A 22,702-nucleotide genomic window follows, 5' to 3' on the forward strand; every position below is an offset into this window, starting at 1 on the left:
AAGGGTATATAAGAATGTGTAGTGCATAAAATCATAAAATGATGTGCCCCAATTCATATACATATCAGATTCCTGAATATAACAACATCGTATAACCAAAGTGCAAACAGGTGAAAATAAATATGCAAAACTTAAAACAATGAAAAAAAGTTCCAGGTGGATACCAAAGAATATCCGTGATCCAAAAACAGTTCAAATAATGTGATAATGAAAAGATTTCAATTATCTCCATTGTCCTTATCCTAACTCCCCACCAACCTCATCCCCCAGGTCACAGGTATTCCCACCAAGCTCACCTCCAGATCACATGTATCCCCACCAACCTCACCAACCGGGTCATGGGTATCCCCACAAACTCACTCCCCAGGTCACAGATATCCTCACTGAGCTTAGCACCCAGGTAAGGTATCTCCACTATTCTTACCACCCCAGTCACAGGTATCCCCACTATCCCTTGGGTCACAGTTATTCTAACTGAACTCAGCCCTGGGTCATAGGTTTTGCCACCAACTCTACCAACCTCACCCCCCAGGTCAAAGGTATACCTACCAACTTTATTCCACACGTCATAGGTATCCTCGCCAACCTCAGCCCTGGGGTCACAGGTATTCTCACCTACCTTACTCCCCAGGTCACCGATATTCCCACTAAACTTACCTCCCAGGTCACAGGTATCTCCACCTCACAGGGATACCTGTGACTAACCTCACCTACCCCCTGGGGTATAGGTATCCCCACCAGCCTTACCCCCTACATCACATGTATCCCCACCAGCCTTACCCCCTACATCACATGTATCCCCACCAACCTTACCATCCATGTCACATGTATCCCCACCAACCTTACCCTCCATGTCACATGTATTCCCACCAACCTCACACCCAGGTCACAGGTATACCCATCAACCCTACCCCCACATGACATATATCCCCACCAACCTTACCCCCCCCCCCCATGTCACATGTATCCCTACTAACATCACCCCTCAGGTTACAGGTAGCCCTACCAATGTTACCTCCCAGCTTACCACATGGGTCACAGGTATCCCCAACCATCTCAGCCCCCGGGTCACAGGTATCCCCACCAACCTCAGCCCCTGCGCCACAAGAATTCCCACAAAGCTCACCTCCAGGTCACATGTATCCCCACCAACCTTACCTCACAGGTCACAGGTTATCCCCACCTTCCAGGATTACCTGTGACTAACCTAATCCCCTGGGTCACAGGTAATCCCACCGGGCTAACCTCCCGGGTCACAGCTATACCCACCAACCTTACCACCACGTCACATGTACCTTACCACCCTCACCCCGGGTCACGGGGATACCCACCACCCTTACCTCCACGTCACATGTACCTTACCAACCTAACCCCCTGGGTCACCGGTATACCCACTAACCTTATCCCCTACATCACATGTATTCCCACCAACCTCACCCTCCACGTCACATGTACCTTACCAACCTAACCCCCTGGGTCACAGGTATACCCACTAACCTTATCCCCTACATCACATGTATTCCCACCAACCTCACCCTCCACGTCACATGTACCTTACCAACCTAACCCCCCAGGTCACAGGTATACCCACCAACCTTATCCCCCATGTCACATGTAACCCCATCAACCTTACCCCCTCGGGTCACATGTATCCACACCACCCTTACACCCTGAGTCACTGGTATCCCCACCAAACTCACCCCTCAGATCACAAGTACCCCTACCAACTCCACCCCTCAGTTCAAAGGTATCCGCACTAGCTTTAACCTTGGGTCACAGGCATCTCCTGGTTAACCGCATGCATCCCTACCAACCCCAACCCACACACACCGTCACACATACTCTACCCTGCCAAATAATAGTATATTGCATGATAAAGTAAATATAGACACCATAGTTACTGGTAAGTAAATATTATATACAAACAATCCTTTAGCGCAGGGCTTCCCAAACTTTTTTGGGCCGAGACCCACTTCTGAATACAGTTATTTTTCGGGACCCACTTGCAGCCATTTTCACGTCATAGTGCCCCTTTACACATCGCAGCGTCCCATTACACTGTAGCCATTTTCACGTCATAGTGCCCCTTTACACATCGCAGTGTTATAATAGTGCGGTATGACTTAACTGGTTCCTGACCGCCCGTCGCAGTTTTTATTTGTAAACGACTTTACTATTGCTTTAGGCCTGGTTCACATGTATGTGGGTTGGCGGCCCACCTTTGCACAGGCATAGCAGCAGACTAATTTGAATGGGCTGCTATGACCTCGTCTTCCGCAGAAAAAAGGTACATGCAGCATTTTAAAAAATGCAGTGGCCGTGAAATCAATCCTGCTTTTGCACCATGCGACTTACCTGCAGTTCCTGCACTGGCAAGCTTTCTGCCTTCATATATGTGGGCCAAGCATTTAAAAACACAGTTTGCGTGTGCAGGAACTGCAGGTAAGTCGCATGGTGCAAAAGCAGGATTGATTTCAAGGTCACTGCATTTTTTTAAAATTCTGCATGCATCTTTTTTCAGCGGAAAACGCAGGCATAGCAGCCCATTTGTATCAATGGGCTGCTATGCCTGTGCAAATGTGTGTCGCCAACCAGGCCTAAAATAAGCCATCAAGCAGTGTCTGGACTGTGGCCTACCTGGTGACTGGTCCTGGTGCTCAGCTCCAATGCGATGCACTGCACAGCTCCACTCCCTCATACAGAACAGCGCGCACAGCAAGGGGCGGGGTCGGAGCGTCAGTGGAGCTCAAGGCCCCGCCTTCCTGCTCGTAACACAGTGCGCTGCCGATGCCTGGGCAGCTCTGGCTCAAAATCCGCCGGCGACCCTCTGAAATGCCGCTCGCGACCCACAGTTTGGGAATTCCTGCTTTTAGAGGTATAAATATCACAAACAAAGATGAACAGCAATACCAAGAAAACATTCCACAAATATTACAAAACCAATTCTAAGCGGCATATAAATCACAGCCACAGATTCACCCCATCAAAACCCAATCAAATCATCATAAACTGGATGAATTACCAACCAACAAACTTATCCAATATTCCCACTCTCCTCAGTCAGGTCTCCTTCCCCAAGTGTCTCCTCTCTGCCATTATTATACTAGTTCCTTCCATTCACTATCATTCAGGAATCTCTGATTGGTCCAAACTGAACAATCATATCTTTCTCAGAAAAATGACTGGATGGAACTCAACCCCCCTTTAACCACTTAAGCCCCAGAAGATTTTACCCCCTTCCTGACCAGGGGGTTTTTTGCGATTTTTTACTGTGTGACTTTAACGGACAATTGCGCGGTCAATTGCGAAACGAATTTCATGTCCTTTTTTTCCCACAAACAGAGCTTTCTTTTGGTGGTATTTGATCACCTGTGCGATTTTTTTGATCATGCGCTATAAACAAAAAAAGAGCGTAAATTTTGCAAAAATAACAATATTTTTCACTTTTTTTTATATGAAATTACCCCCCAAAAAATGTAAAAATCAAAATTTTTTAACATTTTCGGCCAATTTGTTTTATGCTACATATGTTTGGTAAAAAAAAAAAAAATCGCAAAAAGCGTATTTTGATTGGTTTGCGCAAAAGTTATCGCGTTTACTAACAAAGGAAAAGATTTTTGTCATTTTTGGTGTTTTTTTTTTTTAACGCGTAATGGCGGCGATCTGCGATTTTTTTTTTTTGCTGGACTGCGACATTGTGGCGGACAGATCGGACCCTTGACTGACATTTTTAACACTTTTGGGGGTACCAGTGACATTACTGCAGTAATCAGTGCTATACATATGCACTGTTACTGTAAAATGACACTGGCAGGGAAGGGGTTAACAGTATTGGAGAGGGAGGGGTTAAATGTGTCCCTAGGGGCGTGTTTCTAACTATGATGGGACATGGCTACTAGTGTAAAAACAGAGATCAACGGTCCTACATAGTAGAACCGTCTGATCTCCATTTTTACACAGGGGAGAATGACAGGCGGCTTGTTTACATAAGCCGCTCCGCCTTTCTCCCGCTGTACCGACGATCGTAGTGACCGGCGGACATCGGGTCCGCCGGTCACACGCGCGGACTCCTCTGTGAACGAGCCGGGGCGCGCGCTCGCCCACTATTGGCTCAAAACCCGGTGACAGGCTAGCGACATAGATCTACGTCACTCTGCCTGGCCGGGGCTGACTGCCGCAGTTAATATACTGTGCGGAGTCGGCAAGCGGTTAATGTGATTCCCATCAGTATTTCTATCTAAATAAATCTGTTTGCTATTCTTAGTCGTGGGGTCTCTTGCATGGACCAATTCATTAACCAATTGTCAACCGCCTACCACATATATACTACGGCAGGTTGGCTCTATTGTGTGAAATAACGTACCTGCAACAGATTCTGGGGGCGGGATCGCGCGCCGATTGGACATAGGGGGTGCCAATCAGTAGGTCCGCTGAACCGGATGTCTGCTGGCCACCTGCAATCGTTCCCAGGAAACACGGCAGATCGCCGTTCTCACAGAGGAGAAGATGGAGATCTTGTGTTCCTGTTAAGCAGAAACGCGAATCTCTTGTCTTCCCCCAGTCAGAGCATCCCCCCTAGGGACACACTTACCCCTGATGTAAACGGCTTCCCTGCCAGTGTCATTAGTACAGTGACAGTGCATTTTATTAGCACTAATCACTGTATTAGTGTCACTGGTCCCCAAAAAAGTGTCAGGTGTCCGATTGGTCCGCCGCAATGTGGCAGTCCAGCTAAAAATCGCTGATCGCTGCCATTACTAGTAAAAAAATAAAGTAAATACAAATTCCATAAATATATCCCATAGTTTGTAGACGCAATAACTTTTGGCAGACTAATCAATATACACTTATTGGGATTCTTTTTACCAAAAATATGTAGCACAATACATATTGGCCTAAAATGATGAAGAAATTTGATTTTTTTTTTTTTTTACATTTTTTTGTTAGATTTGAACACTTAACAGTCCATTACATGGACCTAGAGGCAAAACATCAATTGACACTGAGGGATTAATACGACTTCAATCCAATCACCAAAGAATGTTTATTGTTCGAGAATAGATCAGGAGTTGTGAAAGTTGTTCAGTAGAAGTCTATGGGGATCAACTGAACAGGGGGTGCCTAAAGCCATGGATGTCAGACTGAGGTAAGGATGCATCCGGGGCAGCATATGACATAACAAAAATTTGGGTAAAATTTTTATTTTTAACTTTCCCAGGAGACAGGAGGCTTTTCTTTTTAGCTGAGAAGAAGGGCCAACTTCGTATTGACGGCCATGGATTTGAAATGGGATGTCCAAAAAGTCCAATAAGGTGTGTTAGTCTATTTCTCCCACTGATACCAACAATGAGGCACTATTCCTTCTATTGACACCAATGATGGGACACTATTTCTCCCACTGACACTACTGATGGGGCACTATTCCTCCCACTGACACCAATGATGGGGCACTATTCCTCCCACTGATACCAATGATGGGGTATTTTTCCTCCCACTGACACCAACGATGGGGCACTATTCCTCCCACTGATACTAATGATGGGGCACTATTCCTCCCACTGATACTAATGATGGGGCACTATTCCTCCCACTGATACTAATGATGGGGCACTATTCCTCCCACTGATACTAATGATGGGGCACTATTCCTCCCACTGATACCAATGATGGGGCACTATTCCTCCCACTGATACCAATGATGGGGCACTATTCCTCCCACTGATACCAATGACGGGGCACTATTCCTCCCACTGATACTAATGATGGGGCACTATTCCTTCCACTGATACCAATGATGGGGCACTATTCCTCTCACTGATACCAATGATGGGGCACTATTCCTCCCACTGATACCAATGATGGGGTACTATTCCTCTCACTGATACCAATGATGGGGCACTATTCCTCCCACTGATACCAATGACGGGGCACTATTCCTCCCACTGATACTAATGATGGGGCACTATTCCTTCCACTGATACCAATGATGGGGCACTATTCCTCCCACTGATACCTATGATGGGGCACTATTCCTCCCACTGATACCAATGATTGGGTATTTTTCCTCCCACTGACACCAACGATGGGGCACTATTCCTCCCACTGATACTAATGATGGGGCACTATTCCTCCCACTGATACTAATGATGGGGCACTATTCCTTCCACTGATACCAATGATGGGGCACTATTCCTCTCACTGATACCAATGATGGGGCACTATTCCTCTCACTGATACCAATGATGGGGCACTATTCCTCCCACTGATACCAATGATGGGGGGCACTATTCCTCCCACTGATACCAATGATGGGGGGCACTATTCCTCCCACTGATACCAATGATGGGGTACTTTTCCTCCCACTGATACCAATGATGGGGGGCACTATTCCTCCCACTGATACCAATGATGGGGTATTTTTCCTCCCACTGACACCAACGATGGGGCACTATTCCTCCCACTGACACCAATGATGGGGGGCACTATTCCTCCCACTGATACCAATGATGGGGTATTTTTCCTCCCACTGACACCAACGATGGGGCACTATTCCTCCCACTGATACCAATGATGGGGTACTTTTCCTCCCACGGACACCAATGACGGGGGGCACTATTCCTCCCACTGACACCAACAATGAGGCCCTATTCCTTCTATTGACATCAATGACGGGGCACTACTTCTCTCACGGACACCAACATTTACTTTGTTCCGTTTTGGACAGTTGATTACATGGACCTAGAGGCAAAACATCAATTGACACTGAGGGATCAATATGACTTCAATCCAATCACCAAAGAATGTTTCTTATTCAAGAATAGATAAGGAGTTTTGAAAGTTGTTCAACAGAAGTCTATGGGGATCAACTGAACAGGGGGTGCCTGAAGAAAGTAAGATTGCATCTGGAAGTGCTAAAAGGTTCCTGCAAGCCATGGATGTCAGACTGAGGTAAGTATGCATCAGGGGCAGTAAATGACATAACTAACAAAAATGTGGGTAAAATTTTTATTTTTAACCTTCCCAGGAGACAGGAGGCTTTTCTTTTTAGCTGGGAAGAAGGGCCAACTTCTTATTGACGGCCATGGCTTTGAAAAGGGATGTCCAAACATTCTAATAAGGTGTGATTGATGGTCTGGTGACTACAAAGTGTCCTAAGCGAAGCACAGCTGAAGTTGCACATGGGGAACGTCATTGTAAAATAAGTTTTATTTCTGAAGGATCCATCTCAGCAGCTTCCAAAGCTTCCCACAGACGTTGGATGGTGGCCTTGCGTCCCATGTGTTGCTTCCATTTCACCAGTCCCTCCAAGACTTGTGAGTGCAGGTTGCATGGATGTTCTACTTTACACCTGTACAGGTCGCTTTGGTCTAGTCCTAGGTGACCTAGAACCTGCTCCCATTCCGATCCCAGTTTTCCCGCCAGACGGTTCAGTTGCCGGTCGTTGGGACAGTTCTGTAGGACATTGGCAGGCAAGGCTGAAGATTTTCTCTCTGATACAGGAGGGATCTTTAGACAGCGCTGCTTTAAATTCTCCTGGACCCATGGGAATTCGGTCAATGAGTCCAGGAAGATGTCAAAGGCCTTGGGCCCCCGAGTGGGCAGGATGTCCAAGAGCTTTGTGGCTCTTCTCTGACTGGTGACCTGTCCACATATGTCCTCCAATTGTTCACGGGTGATGATGCCTTCCTGGTACAGATACTGGGGAACCAGCCCGTCCGCTACGGCATGGGATAACAAATCAAGACGAAGGCTCTTGAGGAGCTCCTTGTGATTAGAATCCATCGTTCACCTGTGTAATAGGGACATCAATAGGGAATTTATTACAATACAATATACAGGTCTATCCATACAAAACTTTAGAGCCTCATTCACACTCGAAGCCGAACTTCAGGCAGATATACAAAAAATAACGCAGCTCTGTATTCATTATTACATCAATAAAATTATTATTTTTTAACCACTTAAGCCCCTGAAGATTTTACCCCCTTCCTGACCAGGGCCTATTTTGCGATTCGGCACTGCGTGATTTTAACGGACAATTGCGCGGTCGTGCGACGCTGCACCTAAACGAATTTCACGTCCTTTTTTTCCCACAAACAGAGCTTTCTTTTGGTGGCATTTGATCACCTGTGCGATTTTTTGATCATGCGCTATAAACAAAAAAAGAGCAACAATTTTGCAAAAATAACAATATTTTTCACATTTTTTTATATGAAATTCCCCCAAAAAAAAAAGTAAAAATCAAAATTTTTTAACATTTTCAGCCAATTTGTTTTATGCTACATATGTTTGGTAAAAAAAAAAATTGCAAAAAGCGTATTTTGATTGGTTTGCGCAAAAGTTATCGCGTTTACTAACAAAGGGAAAGATTTTTGTCATTTTTGTTCTTTTTTTTTAACGCGTAATGGCGGCGATCTGCAATTTTTTTTTTTTTGCGGTACTGCGACATTGCGGCGGACAGATCGGACCCTTGACTGACATTTTTGACACTTTTGGGGGTACCAGTGACATTTCTACAGTAATCAGTGCTATACATATGCACTGTTACTGTAAAATTACACTGGCAGTGAAGGGGTTAACTTTTTTTAGAGGGAGGGGCTGTGTGTGTCCCTAGGGGCGTGATTCTAACTGTGATTGGCTGTGGCTTGAGGTGTAGGAACAGTGATCAACGGTCCTACATAGTAGAACCGTGTGATCACCATTCCTAAACAGGGGAGAATGACAGGCGGCTTGTTTACATCAGCCGCCTGCCTTCTTCCCTCTGCACCGACGATTGCCGAGTGACCGGTGGACGATCGGGTCCGCTGGTCACAGGCGCACGGGGGGGGGGGGGGGGGTCCGTGACCACTCGGGAGCGCGCGCTCGCTCCCTAGACCCTCACAGGCTAGCGACTTAGTACTACGTCGCTCTGCCTGTGAGGGGCTGACCGCCGCACGACTATTTACTGCGGCGGTCAGCCCCTCACAGGCAGAGCGACGTAGTACTAAGTCGCTAGCCTGTGAGGGTCTAGGGAGCGAGCGCGCGCCCCCGGAGGCGCGGTCCCGAGTGGTCACGGCAAGTGGTTAAGCTGAACTCTAAGTCAATATAAAAAAATAAAATAAAAAACACTGTTTTGCATTTATTACATTTTTGATGTAGCTAGTGCAAGTTCCCTGAATTCATTTTATTAGGTTTATTTTTTGCCATCTGTGTTCCCCATTGAGGAGATTTCCCTTCACTTCCTGTCCCAAAGCCAAAACAGGAAGTTAAAGGAAATCCCTCCAAAGTGGAAGAATCCCTGGTTGTCTCCAGAATTAGCGCCCCCCAATGGAAGAATTTCCTGGGGAAGAACTCAAAATTTGGAATGTTCTTTCACTTTTTGCAAATTTTGCCTTTAGTTACACTTTATTAATTTAAATGACAAATGAATTTAGCTGAAAGCTTTTTCACTCCTCCCCAGTGAGATGACTTAGAATGGATTGCCCATAGGTGGGGTGTGAGGGTATTCACCGTCACTGGAGGTCAGGAGCAGATACTTAATGGTTTGCATTGCTTCAGCACTAGGAGCGTCCGTCAATGGAGGTGTCCGGTCGGGGTGTCGGTTGATCCGTTCCATTGGGTGCTGAGATGTAATATTTGGATTGTAAGCTCTTAGGACCCTCTCAACCCTCTTGTTTTAACAGCTTCCCCTCCGCCCCCTTGCCCGCCGCACATTTACTGCAGCAGGCTGGCTCTCCTGCGCGAACCAACGTAGTTCTACGTCGGTTGCGTGCGTGGTGCCAGGGTGGGGCGAGCGCGCGCCTCGGGCGGCGGGCTCCAACCCCCACTTGGCAGCGGGGATGCCGATCCATGGGGCCGTCACCCGCAATTGCTGCCGGGCACCCGCGATCGTCCCCCGCTGAGAGAGAAGGACAGTCAACTGTAGTTAACACAGCTGACCATTCTTCTCTCTGGAATGATCATAGAGTGCCTATGATCCTTCTATATAGGATCACATGTCTCTATGATCATTTCACAAGTCCCTCCCCTATACAGTTAGAAAACACCCTCTAGGCCCACACCTGATCCTTTGATCACCACTGTGTTAACCCCTTCCCTGCCAGTGTCATTATTACAGTAACAGTGCATATTTTTAGCACTGATTACTGTAGTAATGTCACTGGTTCCCCCCAAAAGTGTCAAAAATGTCAGATAGGGGTCCGATCTGTCCGCCGCAATGTCGCAGTCCCGCTAAAAATCGCCGCCATTACTAATAAAAAAAATAAATAAAAATTACAAATCTTTCCCCAAATTTGTAGATGCGCAAATCGATCAATATACACTTATTGGGATTTTTTTAACAAAAAAATATGTAGCGGAATACAAATTGGCCTAAAAGAATAAAAAATATTTAGATTTTTAAAATTTGTTTTTTTTTTTTGGGGGGGGGGGGGGAATGTTATATAGCAGAATGTAAAAAATAGTGTTTTTTTATTTTCAAAAATTTTGCTCTTTTTTGTTTAAAGTACAAAAAAAAAAAAAAAATCGCACAGGTGATCAAATACCACCAAAAAGAAGCTCTGTTTGTGGGGAAAAAAGGACATCAATTTTATTTGGGTACAGCGGCGCACGACCGTGCAATTGTCCGTTAAATTAACGCAGTGCCAAATTGCAAAAAATGGCCTGGTCATTAAGGGGGAAAATCCTTCCTGTCCAGAACTGGTTAAAGCGGAGTTCCGGCCACAAAATCTACACAGTCGATTTTGGGCCATTCGCTTGCTATAGCTCACCTGAAAAAGAAATGGATAGTTAGGATTTTTTTTTTTTTACTTACCTTGTAATTGCAGAAAAAAAATACTCACCTTCCTTCCACTTCCTCCCTCGGCCGCACGGCCCGCGCCGTCACTTCCTGGCTTGCAATGATTCCTGGGAGCTGAACGTCATCGCTCCCAGAATGCGCCTTCACCGGCCCCACTCGTCACTTCCAGTGCAACGCCGCATTCCCTGCTAAACAGCTTCTGGGCATTCCCAGAATCTGTGGAGGAATGTGACGACGCACCGGAAGTGACGGTGGGGCCAATGCAGGCGCATTCTGGGAGAAGAGGACACGGAAGAGGACACAGAAGAGGATCGCGCCGGCTTCAGCTGCCCACAACAGAGATGGCAACGCTGGAGAAGAAATTTTAAAAGTGAGTATTTCTTCTTGCAGGTAAGTGCGAACTGGGACAGATCAGAGGTAGCCATTGTGGAATGTACTAGCCCTGACTGTCCCGGGGGTATTTTTAGTGAAATTTTTTTTTTTTGTGGCCGGAACTCCGCTTTAAATCATATTGTAAGACCCCGTTCACACTGGGGCGACCAGGTCGCCGTAGGTCGCTTGCCATAGGGAAGCTGTGGACCCGTTCTAATAGGAGCGACACAAGTCGCTCCGACTTAGAAAAAGGGTCCAGAGCTTCTTTTGGGGGCGACCTGGAGCGACCTGCATAGACCTGTGAGGTCGCCCCGGCAAGTAGCGTCGCCCCAGTGTGAACGGGGTCTGACTGTAACGTGTTTTTTATTTTGTAAAGCACTGAGCAAACCATTGGTGTTATAAATCTTGTATAATAACAATAATAATAATAATGAAAATAATGATAAGTTAAACAAAAAAATAAATGAAAACAATAATATTTATATTAATAATAATATTATAATTATTATTAATTAAAAAAATAATATTAATGAAAATACTAATACTACCAATAATATTAATAATAATATGAATAAAAACAATAATTTTGTAATAATATTAATAATAATATTGATAAAAATAATATTAATGAAAATACTACTTCTACTACTAATAATAATAACATTAATGAAAACAATATAATGTATATTATTATTATTATTATTATTGAAAATACTATTACTACTAATAAAATAATAATCATTATCTGATCATGCCAGGCATGCAGACTAAATGACAGCTTCCTGCATAATGAACTGTCTTGAGCCCCCATCTATATGTAAACTGTTGGTGCTATATAGATCCTGTATATAAATAATAATAATAATATTAATAAAAAATAATATTCATAGTAATACTAATATTATTGCTACTACTACGACTACTAATAATATGATAATACCATTAATAAAAACAATAATATCTATAATACCAACAATAATCATAATAATAAATGAACAACAATAATAATAATAAAATAATAATCATCATCATCTGATCACTCCAGGTGTGCAGACTAAATGACAGCTTCCTGCATAATGAACTGTCTGAGCCCCCCCCATCTAAGTGTAAACTGTTGGTGCTATATAAATCCTGTATTATAATAATAATAATAAGATAATAACATTAATGAAAATAATATTTATAGTAATACTAACATCAATGCTATGACTACTAATAATATGATAATGACATTAATAAAAACAATAATATCTAAAATAAAAACAATTATAATAATAAATTAACAATATTAATAGAATAATAATCATCATCTGATCACTCCAGGTGTGCAGACTAAATGACAGTTTCCTGCATAATGAACTGTCTGAGCCCCCCCCCCCCCCCCCATCTAAGTGTAAACTGTTGGTGCTATATAAAACCTGTATAATAATAATAAAAATAAGATAATAACATTAAGGAAAATATTATTTATAGTAATGCTAATATTAATGCTACTACTATGACTATTAATAATATGATAATGACATTAATAAAAATAATAATATCTAAAATAACAACGATTATAATAATAAATTAACAATAATAATAAAATAATATTGATAGTGATATGATAATAACATCAATAAAAAACAATCTCTATCCAAAAACAACAACAATAATAATATTAATAATAATAAACAATAATAATAAAATTATAATCATTCATCATCTGATCACTCCAGGTATGCAGACTAAATGACAGCTTCCTGCATAATGAACTGTCTGAGCCCCCCCCCCCCATCTAAGTGTAAACTGTTGGTGCTATAGTATTATAATAATAATAATAATGAAAATAATAATAGGATAATAACATAAATAAAAATACTAATATTTATAGTGATATGATAATAATATTAATCTCTATCCAAAAACAACAATAATAATATTAATAATAATAATAATTTCTCTAGCGCTCATTGACAGACGTAGTCCTCGGTGATACACCACCTTCGGGTTATGTTGCCTCCACAGGAGCAGGACTAGACAGGAAATTAAAAAGCTCTGGCCACACCCCAGGGGCAGTCCCAGAGGGTATATCCTCTCTCTCTCTGCCTCAGCAAATCAGTTATTTTCTGTCTAGTTAGGAGTAAGGACCTAGATACCTTGCTGGGATCTTAGGTCCTGGCAAGAATTTTTTCTTAAAGGATTTTTTTAGACAGCTTTTTTTCTCCAGTGTTCCTGTGAGATCTTCAAGCAAGAAAGCTGAACTGGGCGACGGGCTGGATGTTGAGATCCGGTGGTCACCCCAGTTCAGCCTACGAGCGCGTGCAGGCCATAGCTCCGCGCTGGGTCGGCCGCGACAAAGTCCCATTAAAGGACTGTCCACGCGAGTTAAACGTCTCGCTGAAACGCCAAAGACCATGAGTCACGGCGTCCGTATCGGTCGACAGCCCTCCCGCCCCGGTGGAGAGGGGTACTGTCAGGAGTTGGTGCCCGCCTGGTTCCGGTATGGTGAGTAGTATGTTCCCCCTTTCCCCCTGACGGGTTTTGTGGTGAACGCGGGCCCCTCTCTGTATGGTAAGATAGAGTCCCTTTCTATCCTACAACATGACACAGATCCTCCTACTTTGAGTGTGATTTTATGTGTGCAAAAAGCCAGGAGGCTTGGTTTGGGAGCTAACAATCTAATTGTATACATGTTTTAAAGATGTAATCTGTGGCATTCTGGGAATCTTATGGGTTAAGTATAAGCTACCTACCAGTCAGAAGCCACGGACATGTAGACTGCCTTCCTAATCAGATCTCCAGCTATTAGCAGGCCTCCCGAACGGCCATGCGGTCCGCCAGGGCCGGTACCGCCAACCACGCCATATCCCCATGCAGAGAGAGTGTTGTGTGCCCTGCAGCACACCGCTATTCAGTACGGGCCGCCGCCATTTTTTTTGCTGGATCGCACGAGCCGCCATTTTGGCGTAGCCTCGTGTCTCCAGCATGGGGGCGGCCATGTTTGAGGTGATCCAAACACCTCGTGGAGCTTGGGGGAGGCGCCAGAAGGCGTACAGAGGGGCGGAGCCGCCTCCTTTCTTCCTGGGCAGCCAGCCAAAAGACTTCCTGTTTGTTAAGACAGCGCTGTAACCAGTTGCAGTTAAACTCTGAGCATCAAGTGGTGAGCCTGGGGGTCTATCTCTCTCTCTCTCTCGATCGATAGGGATCCCTAGCAGGTAACACTAAGGGGCTTTTGTGGCGCTGGGGGTCGGAAAAAAAAAAAAAAAAAAAGAAAAGTTTTATTTTTGAATTATATTATCCAGGAAGTAACTGGAGTTATCATGGACCCTGCCACACATATTCCCCCACCTGTTTCCTTCGAGGGGGCCACGGGACCCGCCGGTGCACAGAGTATAGAGTCATTTACAGCAATTTTGGAGTCTATGGTGGCTCGGGTGGAGGCGGCCTGTCAGGGACGGGGGTCAAGGAAGCGACCCCCGCCTACCCCTATACCATCTGACACCTCTGACTCAGATTCAGAGGTGGTCACGGCAGTTGCAGGTTCCTCTGCAAGGGCTGTTATCCCAGGTAAAGCCCCCTCAGACAGTGAGGAGGACGCTTCTTCTCCTGCTATTATTCAGGAAGAAGCATTGGTGGACGCACTAGTTGTGGCAGTGCAGGAAACCTTAAAACTTGAGGCTTTACCGGCAGAGGCAACTGAAACAGAGATTCCTTTTGGTACTAATAAGCCCATCAAAACGGTGAAGGTTTTTCCTGTACCTAAATGTTTCGGTAATCAGATTAAAGGAGAATGGGAGCATTCTAAACGTACCTTTACTATTTCCAAGCGTATTGCTAGACGCTATCCGTTTGAGGAATCCATCATTAAGAAATGGACGGTACCACCAGTGGTGGATCCGCCTATTTCCAGGCTGAATAAAGCCACGGTTATTCCAGTGGAGGACACTTCGTCCTTTAAGGATCCGGTGGATCGAAAGATGGAAGCAGAGTCCCGCACCATCTTCTCTCTGATAGGGTCAGCATTTAGACCAGTAATTGTTATTGGTCTAGTTTCCCAGACACTTACGGAATGGGCGAAAATGGTACGCCAAGATCTTAGGGGAAAAGATATTCCCCAGGAGACATCTGATTTGATGGAACAGATTATACAAGGGCTATAGTTTATCTGTGACGCAGCCTTGGACACTACTCCCTTATTAGGGCATGCATCTAAGACAGCGGTGATCCTCAGACGTGTGCTGTGGTTTAAATGCTGGTCAGCTGACCTAGGTTCCAAGAGGACCTTGACAAATCTCCCCTTTCAGGGGAATCGTCTATTTGGGGCCAACCTAGATGAAATCATTAAGGATGCCACTGGGGGCAAGAGCACTTTTTTGCCACAGGCTGCTAAAGCTAAGGGACCTCGCAACAAGCGAGGACCTTTCTTTACCGCCCATAAAGGGCGCCTGGCTGGTACTAGCGGGAAAGGCAAGACTCCTCCAGGAGGGTTCAAGAAGGGCTGGTCGGACAAGCAAAGGACCAACCCAGCCAAACCCGAAGCAAAGGAGTACACAGCCTGAAGGTGCGCCCCCACCCGGTTTCAGGGTGGGGGGACGTTTTCACCGGTATTCAGGACATTAGATCGAGCATCAACCACTACTACCGGTGCGATTCTTCCCTTCCAACATTTAAGTACTACAGGAAGCGGTAATTACCGTTCCCTGAATAGATCTTTTCCTTTACCCTTTCCTAAGATTAGTCCCGATACCTCACAGGAATCGGATCTGGTTGACCAGATAGGCCAAGTAGCCTCTAGTCGGGTGACTTCGGTCCCTGAGGTTCAACCAGAAAAGATCACCTTTCCTGATAACTATCAGGTATCTGATAAATGTGTGGGAACAGAAAACGACCAGACTTTCTCGGATGGTCGGGGCCAGATAGCTCTAGGGACGCCTGGTTCAGATCCAATCAGCGCCAGTGGTCCTAGAAATTCTAGGCTGGCCTCCTCAAGCCGGCCTGGCCGACTTGGACATGTTAGTCGTAGACGTTCCGTGGGAACTTCGTCTCAGGGAGTGTCTGTGGTCTCAAGGACCAATTTACCATCATGCTTTACAGTCGCTGGGTTTAATGGCCTGGCCATTGAGACCCAAGTACTGAAGGACAGAGGTTTGTCAGCTTCAGTCATTCCTACCCTTATTAAAGCAAGGAAAGCGACTTCCAGCAAAGTCTATTATCACACATGGAAAACTTATATTGCGTGGTGCGAATCTTTAGGATTTCCTCCACGTACCTATTCGGTGACTCGAATATTGGCCTTTTTGCAACAAGGGGTTGAGCAGAAGCTAGCCTTGAGCACCATCAAGGGTCAAGTTTCAGCATTAGCAATCTTCTTTCAGAAGCCTTTAGCTACCAAATCCTTGGTGCGGAATTTCATCCAGGGGGTGCGGCACCTGGCTCCTCCAGTCCGCGCGCCCTTACCGCCTTGGGATCTTAATTTGGTTTTGTCGGTTCTACAGAAACCTCCTTTTGAAAACATCAGGGAGATTCCCTTGCTTACTTTATCCCAGAAAGTGGCCTTCTTGGTGGCTATTACTTCTGCTCGCAGGGTGTCAGAACTGGCTGCATTATCATGCCAGTCCCCATACCTAGTGATTCATAGGGATAAGGTAGTACTTCATCCTAAGCCATCTTTTCTTCCCAAGGTGGTTTCAGATTTTCATCTGAATGAAGATATTGTACTACCTTCCTTGTGTCCTCAGCCCAAGCATCATCGGGAACATGCGTTGCATTCCTTAGATGTGGTTCGGGCAATCAGGGTATACCTGAAAGCTACGGAATCATTCCGTAAGACGGATTCACTTTTTGTGATCACGGATGGCCCCAGAAAGGGTTTGCCTGCATCTGCCGCGACCATTGCCAAATGGATTAGACAAACGGTGGTACAGGCTTATTCTATTAAGGGTCAGAGTCCTCCGTTCCCTGTTAGGGCGCACTCCACTCGAGCGCTCAGTACTTCCTGGGCCTTTCGCCATCGGGCGTCAGTGGTCCAGGTATGTAAGGCGGCCACCTGGTCGTCGGTACATACCTTTACAAAATTCTATAAAATTGATGTGACGGCATCGGCGGATGCCTCATTTGGCCGCAAGGTTTTGCAGGCCGCAATTTGAGGAGACCGGTGGTCTACCTCGAGGGTTTTTTTCTGTTTGAGAAAAAAAAAAAAAAAATTGTTTTCTCTTTTTTTGTTGAGTCTCATCATTAAGGATGAGCATTGTAAACTTCTAGTTGGCACCGGTTGGGCCTTCTAGATTGGGATTTGATTTCCATTTTCCCACCCCTCAGTTGTGATACTGCTCTGGGACGTCCCGAAGGTGGTGTATCACCGAGGACTACGTCTGTCAATGAGCGCTAGAGAAAAATGGATTTTTGTAAAAGATTACCGTAAAATCCTTTTCTCTTAGCTCATTGACAGACGTAGTCCCCGCCCCTCTGGTTTTTTGAGTTGGGTTAAAATCTCTAAAGACTGCTTTTTCACATAACTGATTTGCTGAGGCAGAGAGAGAGAGGATATACCCTCTGGGACTGCCCCTAGGGTGTGGCCAGAGCATTTTAATTTCCTGTCTAGTCCTGCTCCTGTGGAGGCAACATAACCCGAAGGTGGTGTATCACCGAGGACTACGTCTGTCAATGAGCTAAGAGAAAAGGATTTTACGGTAAGATTTTACAAAAATCCATTTATTAATAATAATAATAATAATAATAATAAACAATAATAATAAAATTATAATCATCATCATCTGATCACTCCAGGTGTGCAGACTGAATATTATTTATAGTAATGCTAATATTAATGCTATGGCTACTAATAATATGATAATGGCATTAATAAAAACAATAATATTGAAAATAAAAACAATTATAATAATGAATTAGCAATAATAATAAAATAATAATCATTCATCATCTGATCACTCCAGGTATGCAGACTAAATGACCGCTTCCTGCATAATGAACTGTCTGAGCCCTCCCCCCCCCCCCATCTAAGTGTAAACTGTTGGTGCTACATAAATCCTGTATAATAATAATAATGAAAATAATAATAGGATAATAACATAAATAAAAATACTAATATTTATAGTGATATGATAATAATATTAATCTCTATCCAAAAACAACAATAATAATATTAATAATAATAAACAATAATAATAAAATTATAATCATCATCATCTGATCACTCCAGGTGTGCAGACTAAATATTATTTATAGTAATGCTAATATTAATGCTATGGCTACTAATAATATGATAATGGCATTAATAAAAACAATAATATCGAAAATAAAAACAATTATAATAATGAATTAGCAATAAAATAATAATCATCATCATCTGATCACTCCAGGTATGAAGACTAAATGACAGCTTCCTGCATAATGAACTGTCTGAGCCCCCATCTAAGTGTAAACTGTTGGTGCTATATAAATCCTGTATAATAATAATAATAATAGGATAATAACATAAATGAAAATATACATTTTCACTATTAGGTATGATTGCAATATATAGTGACTTGCCTTATTTCAGTTCACGGAATGTATATGACTGGGGGTAATGGGGGAATTTATCTAATATGTATTTTGTTTTTTGTTTTTTTTTGTGAGATTATATATGTATGTTGATAAAATTAATAAAAGATTTAAATAAAAAAAAATGAAAATATACTAATTTATAGTGATATGATAATAACATTAATAAAAACAATCTCTATCCTAACAACAACAGTAATATATTAATAATAATAATAGGATAATAACATAAATACTAATATTTATAGTGATATGATAACATTAATAAAAACAATCTCTATCCTAACAACAACAATAATAATATTAATAATAATAAACAATAATAATAAAATAATAATCATCATTATCTGATCACTCCAGGTGTGCAGACTGAATGACAGCTGCATAATGAACTGTCTGAGCCCCCCATCTAAGTGTAAACTGTTGGTGCTATATAGATCCTGTATTATAATAATAATAATAGGATAACATAAATGTAAATACTAATATTTATAGTGATATGATATTAACATTAATAAAAACAATCTCCATCCTAACAACAATAATAATAATAATAATAATAATAATAATAAACAATAATAAAATAATAATCATCATTATCTGATCACTCCAGGTGTGCAGACTGAATGACAGCTGCATAATGAACTGTCTGAGCTCCCCATCTAAGCACAGAGATTGGATGGGAATGTGTATGGGAATAGCCGTATATCCCGGAATTTACAGAATCACGTCACACACATGTCAGGAATACACCGGTACCGACCTTCCTGCGCTCTCCCGGTGTGTTTGGCTTTTGCTTACTTCCTGTCACCCAGGGAGCGCTGCAAAGGGCAATGGGTCATGTGATCAGAACAGAGTCGGCCATCTTTAATACTGGCACTGTGAAAATGGTGCACCCTGGGTCCTCCCTGAATAGGAGAGCTCACTAGAGCCAAACATATTCAGTAGATACTCTGCAGACGTCTGTCTTCCAGTAGTGCAGAGGAGAAATACCAACAAACAATAACATTGTCCTTTCTATCAGCTACTTGTCAGTATTTATAAGGAAAGCGATGAACGGGTTTCATGAAGTTGTTGCACCAGGTTAAGGAAATGCCTTAAACTGACCATAGACTATACAATCTGATTGTATAATCTCTACACAATTTCCTTACAGTGTAAATATACTAATAAAAAACAAAATGTAATATACTGCTGAATACAATTCTTAGATGTGGTGTCTGCATTAGCTTTTATTATATCACATAGGGGAATTTTTGTTCCCATGATATAAAGTTTTACTAAAAAATAAAAAAAAAGTGTCAAAAAATATTATTGCCCCCAAGCGCTGTGATAATAAATTCTCTTTTTTGGGTAAAAATAACAAACATGTTACACTTCCCTCCTCTGTGCAGTTGGTTTTGCACAGAGCAGCCCGGATCCTCCTCTTCTTGGGTCCCTCCCTCCAGCCGAGTGCCCCCACAGCGAGAAACTTGCTATGGGGGCACTCGAGCCGAGCCGCTGCTCTGTGTGTCCATTCAGATATGGCGCTGCAGTTTGGCCCCTCCCCTCTGTCTCCTCATTGGCTCACTGGCTTTGATTGACAACAGTGGGAGCCAATGATGTTACTGACTTTGATTGACAGCAGTGGTGTAATGGTGCCCGCCACTATGTCTCAGCCAATGAGGAGGGAGAGTCCTGGACAGCTGAGTCTCTCGTGCAACATCGCTGGATCTAGAGGGGCTCAGGTAAGTATTAGGGGGGCTGAGGGAGGCTGCTGCACACAGAAGGTTTTTTATCTTAATGTATAGAATGCTTTAAAATAAAAAACTTATGCCTTTACAACCACTTTAACAGCCCCCCCCCCCCTCAAAAAAAAAAAATGTTGAGCCCCCCACCACCACATACACTCACGTATGAGGGGGGAGCTCTGCGGGGACTCGGTCGGAGTTCAGGCTGAAGTTGCCGCTCACACTTATCTCAGGGATGGTATGGAGGATGTGCGGTCATAGAGAGGTCTTTCTTCATTTCAACCCATTGACACCAACTATGGGGGCCAGTACTGCACTCCCTGACACCACTGGTAGGGGGCTATTATTGCATCTACTGACAGCAATGATGGGAGTTATTGTTGGACTCATTGACAGCAATTCTGGGGGTTATTATTGCACACATTTACACCAGTGTTGGGGTTATTATTGTACTAATTGACACCAATGCTGGGGGGTAATTATTTCATCCACTTATGCCAGTGTAGGGGGTTATTTTGGCACTCTTTGACACCAGTGCTGGGGGTCCACTGACACCAATGTTGGAAGGTTTGTATTGCATCCCCTGAGACTAATGCTGGGGGTTATTATTGTGTTCAATTACACCAAAGTTGGGGGTTATTATTGTACTAATTGACACCAATGCTGGGGGGTAATTATTTCATCCACTTATGCCAGTGTAGGGGGTTATTTTGGCACTCTTTGACACCAGTGCTGGGGGTCCACTGACACCAATGTAGGGAGTTTTTATTGCATCCCCTGAGACCAATGCTGGGGGTTATTATTGTGTTCAATGACACCAAAGCTGGGGGTTATTATTGCTTCCAATGGTACCAATGAAGGGAGTTATTATTGCGTTCAATTACACCAAAGCTGGGGGTTATTATTGCTTCCAATGGTACCAATGATGGGAGTTATTATTGCGTTCAATTACACCAAAGCTGGGGGTTATTATTGCTTCCAATGGTACCAATGATGGGAGTTAATATTGCACTCAATGACACTAATGCTGGGGGTTATTATTGTATCCATTGACACCAATGTTGGGGGTTCAAATGCAGCAACTTCAAATGCAGCAAGACCAACAATTTTGGACGTAAGGGGGGCAAACATGCACTGCTATTGTTGGGGCTGCACTCGAGGCCCTCTATAATTTTCCAGTTGACCACCACTGCCCATGAAGCTGGAAATCCCTGTAGTAGGCACTGCTAATCCAGTGATCTTCTCTAGTTTCCGGGTCCTGTGCCGAGTGGATGCCCTGCTACATTGTGAACACAGGACTCTGGTCACATGTCCGGGGCGCCATTTAGAGATCACAACCTTGTCCATTTAGAGAAAAATTTGCATGCATTGAGAAAATGCCAAGCATTCTCCTGTGTTCACAATGCAGCAGAGCAACTGCTCGGCACAAAACCCGAAAGCTAGTGCAGATCATTGGAATAGGGGTTTCCAGCTTCTAGAGGGATTGCACACGTATAGTATATGTTGTACTGTACATGGTTGGTCGGAGCTGGAACAATGTAACTCTGTGACTGTAACTTTTAGCATGCTGCTCCTTAGATGAACAATATTTTCGCCATTGATGTCGGCTACATCATGCTGTTTTTATGCAGCTTTTGGGCCCACTTGAGTGCTCTGGTATGATCCAAATTCTTTGGGGGGATACACACTATATAGAGTAGTACCACCTCTACTCTCTACCTTTTTGCCCCAGAAGAACTCTTTTTAATAATTATCAGATCATGGGGAACTCCTTTAAAAAACCAATTCAATGGAGGAGGTCAGTAAAAGAAATAAATAAAATAAAATATCTCTCACTTTTATGGTCAATGGGACAAATGCTTCTCATTACATTGGTTGTCGCAAGGCCACCCTTTCAGATCATTGGTGTCATGCTGGTGGTGCTGCCAAGGGGTGTTGGGCTCCAAAACTAAGTAGGCACCATCAGATGGGAGGTAAATCAAGCAGAGGTCAAGGAACCCCTAGAACCTCTGGAGGAACCCTAAGGATCCATGGAACCCTAGTTGAGAATGGCTTGTCTAGAGATAAGACCATATCACCAAAAGAGAGGAGGAGGCAAAAGGATAAAGAGGAGGAGGAAGAAGACGCCCATCACGTGGAGGAACGACCTCAACAGTGTAATAGAACAATGATCCATCTAAGATGTATGGACCTCAAAAAGTCATACATTGGAATATAGGAACCAATCTCCCAATACCAATATCCAAAAAATGATGGGTCATTTAGGGTGCCACAA

At 43.6% G+C, this 22,702-nt stretch overlaps 1 protein-coding gene across 1 annotated transcript; it reads right to left on the reverse strand.

Annotated features, from left to right (window-relative positions):
- Positions 1-7,188: 7,188 nt before the first annotated feature.
- Positions 7,189-7,782, reverse strand: LOC309543853 (death domain-containing protein CRADD-like; the record flags this gene model as incomplete). Its single annotated transcript, XM_082276273.1, has 1 exon — positions 7,189-7,782. The coding sequence occupies one exon, from the start codon at positions 7,780-7,782 to the stop codon at positions 7,189-7,191; it is 594 nt and encodes a 197-aa protein (XP_082132399.1).
- Positions 7,783-22,702: the final 14,920 nt, after the last annotated feature.

This window comes from Pelophylax lessonae (genome assembly GCF_965119305.1).
Source record: "Pelophylax lessonae genome assembly, contig: HAP1_SCAFFOLD_432, whole genome shotgun sequence".
Lineage (NCBI taxonomy): Eukaryota > Metazoa > Chordata > Amphibia > Anura > Ranidae > Pelophylax > Pelophylax lessonae.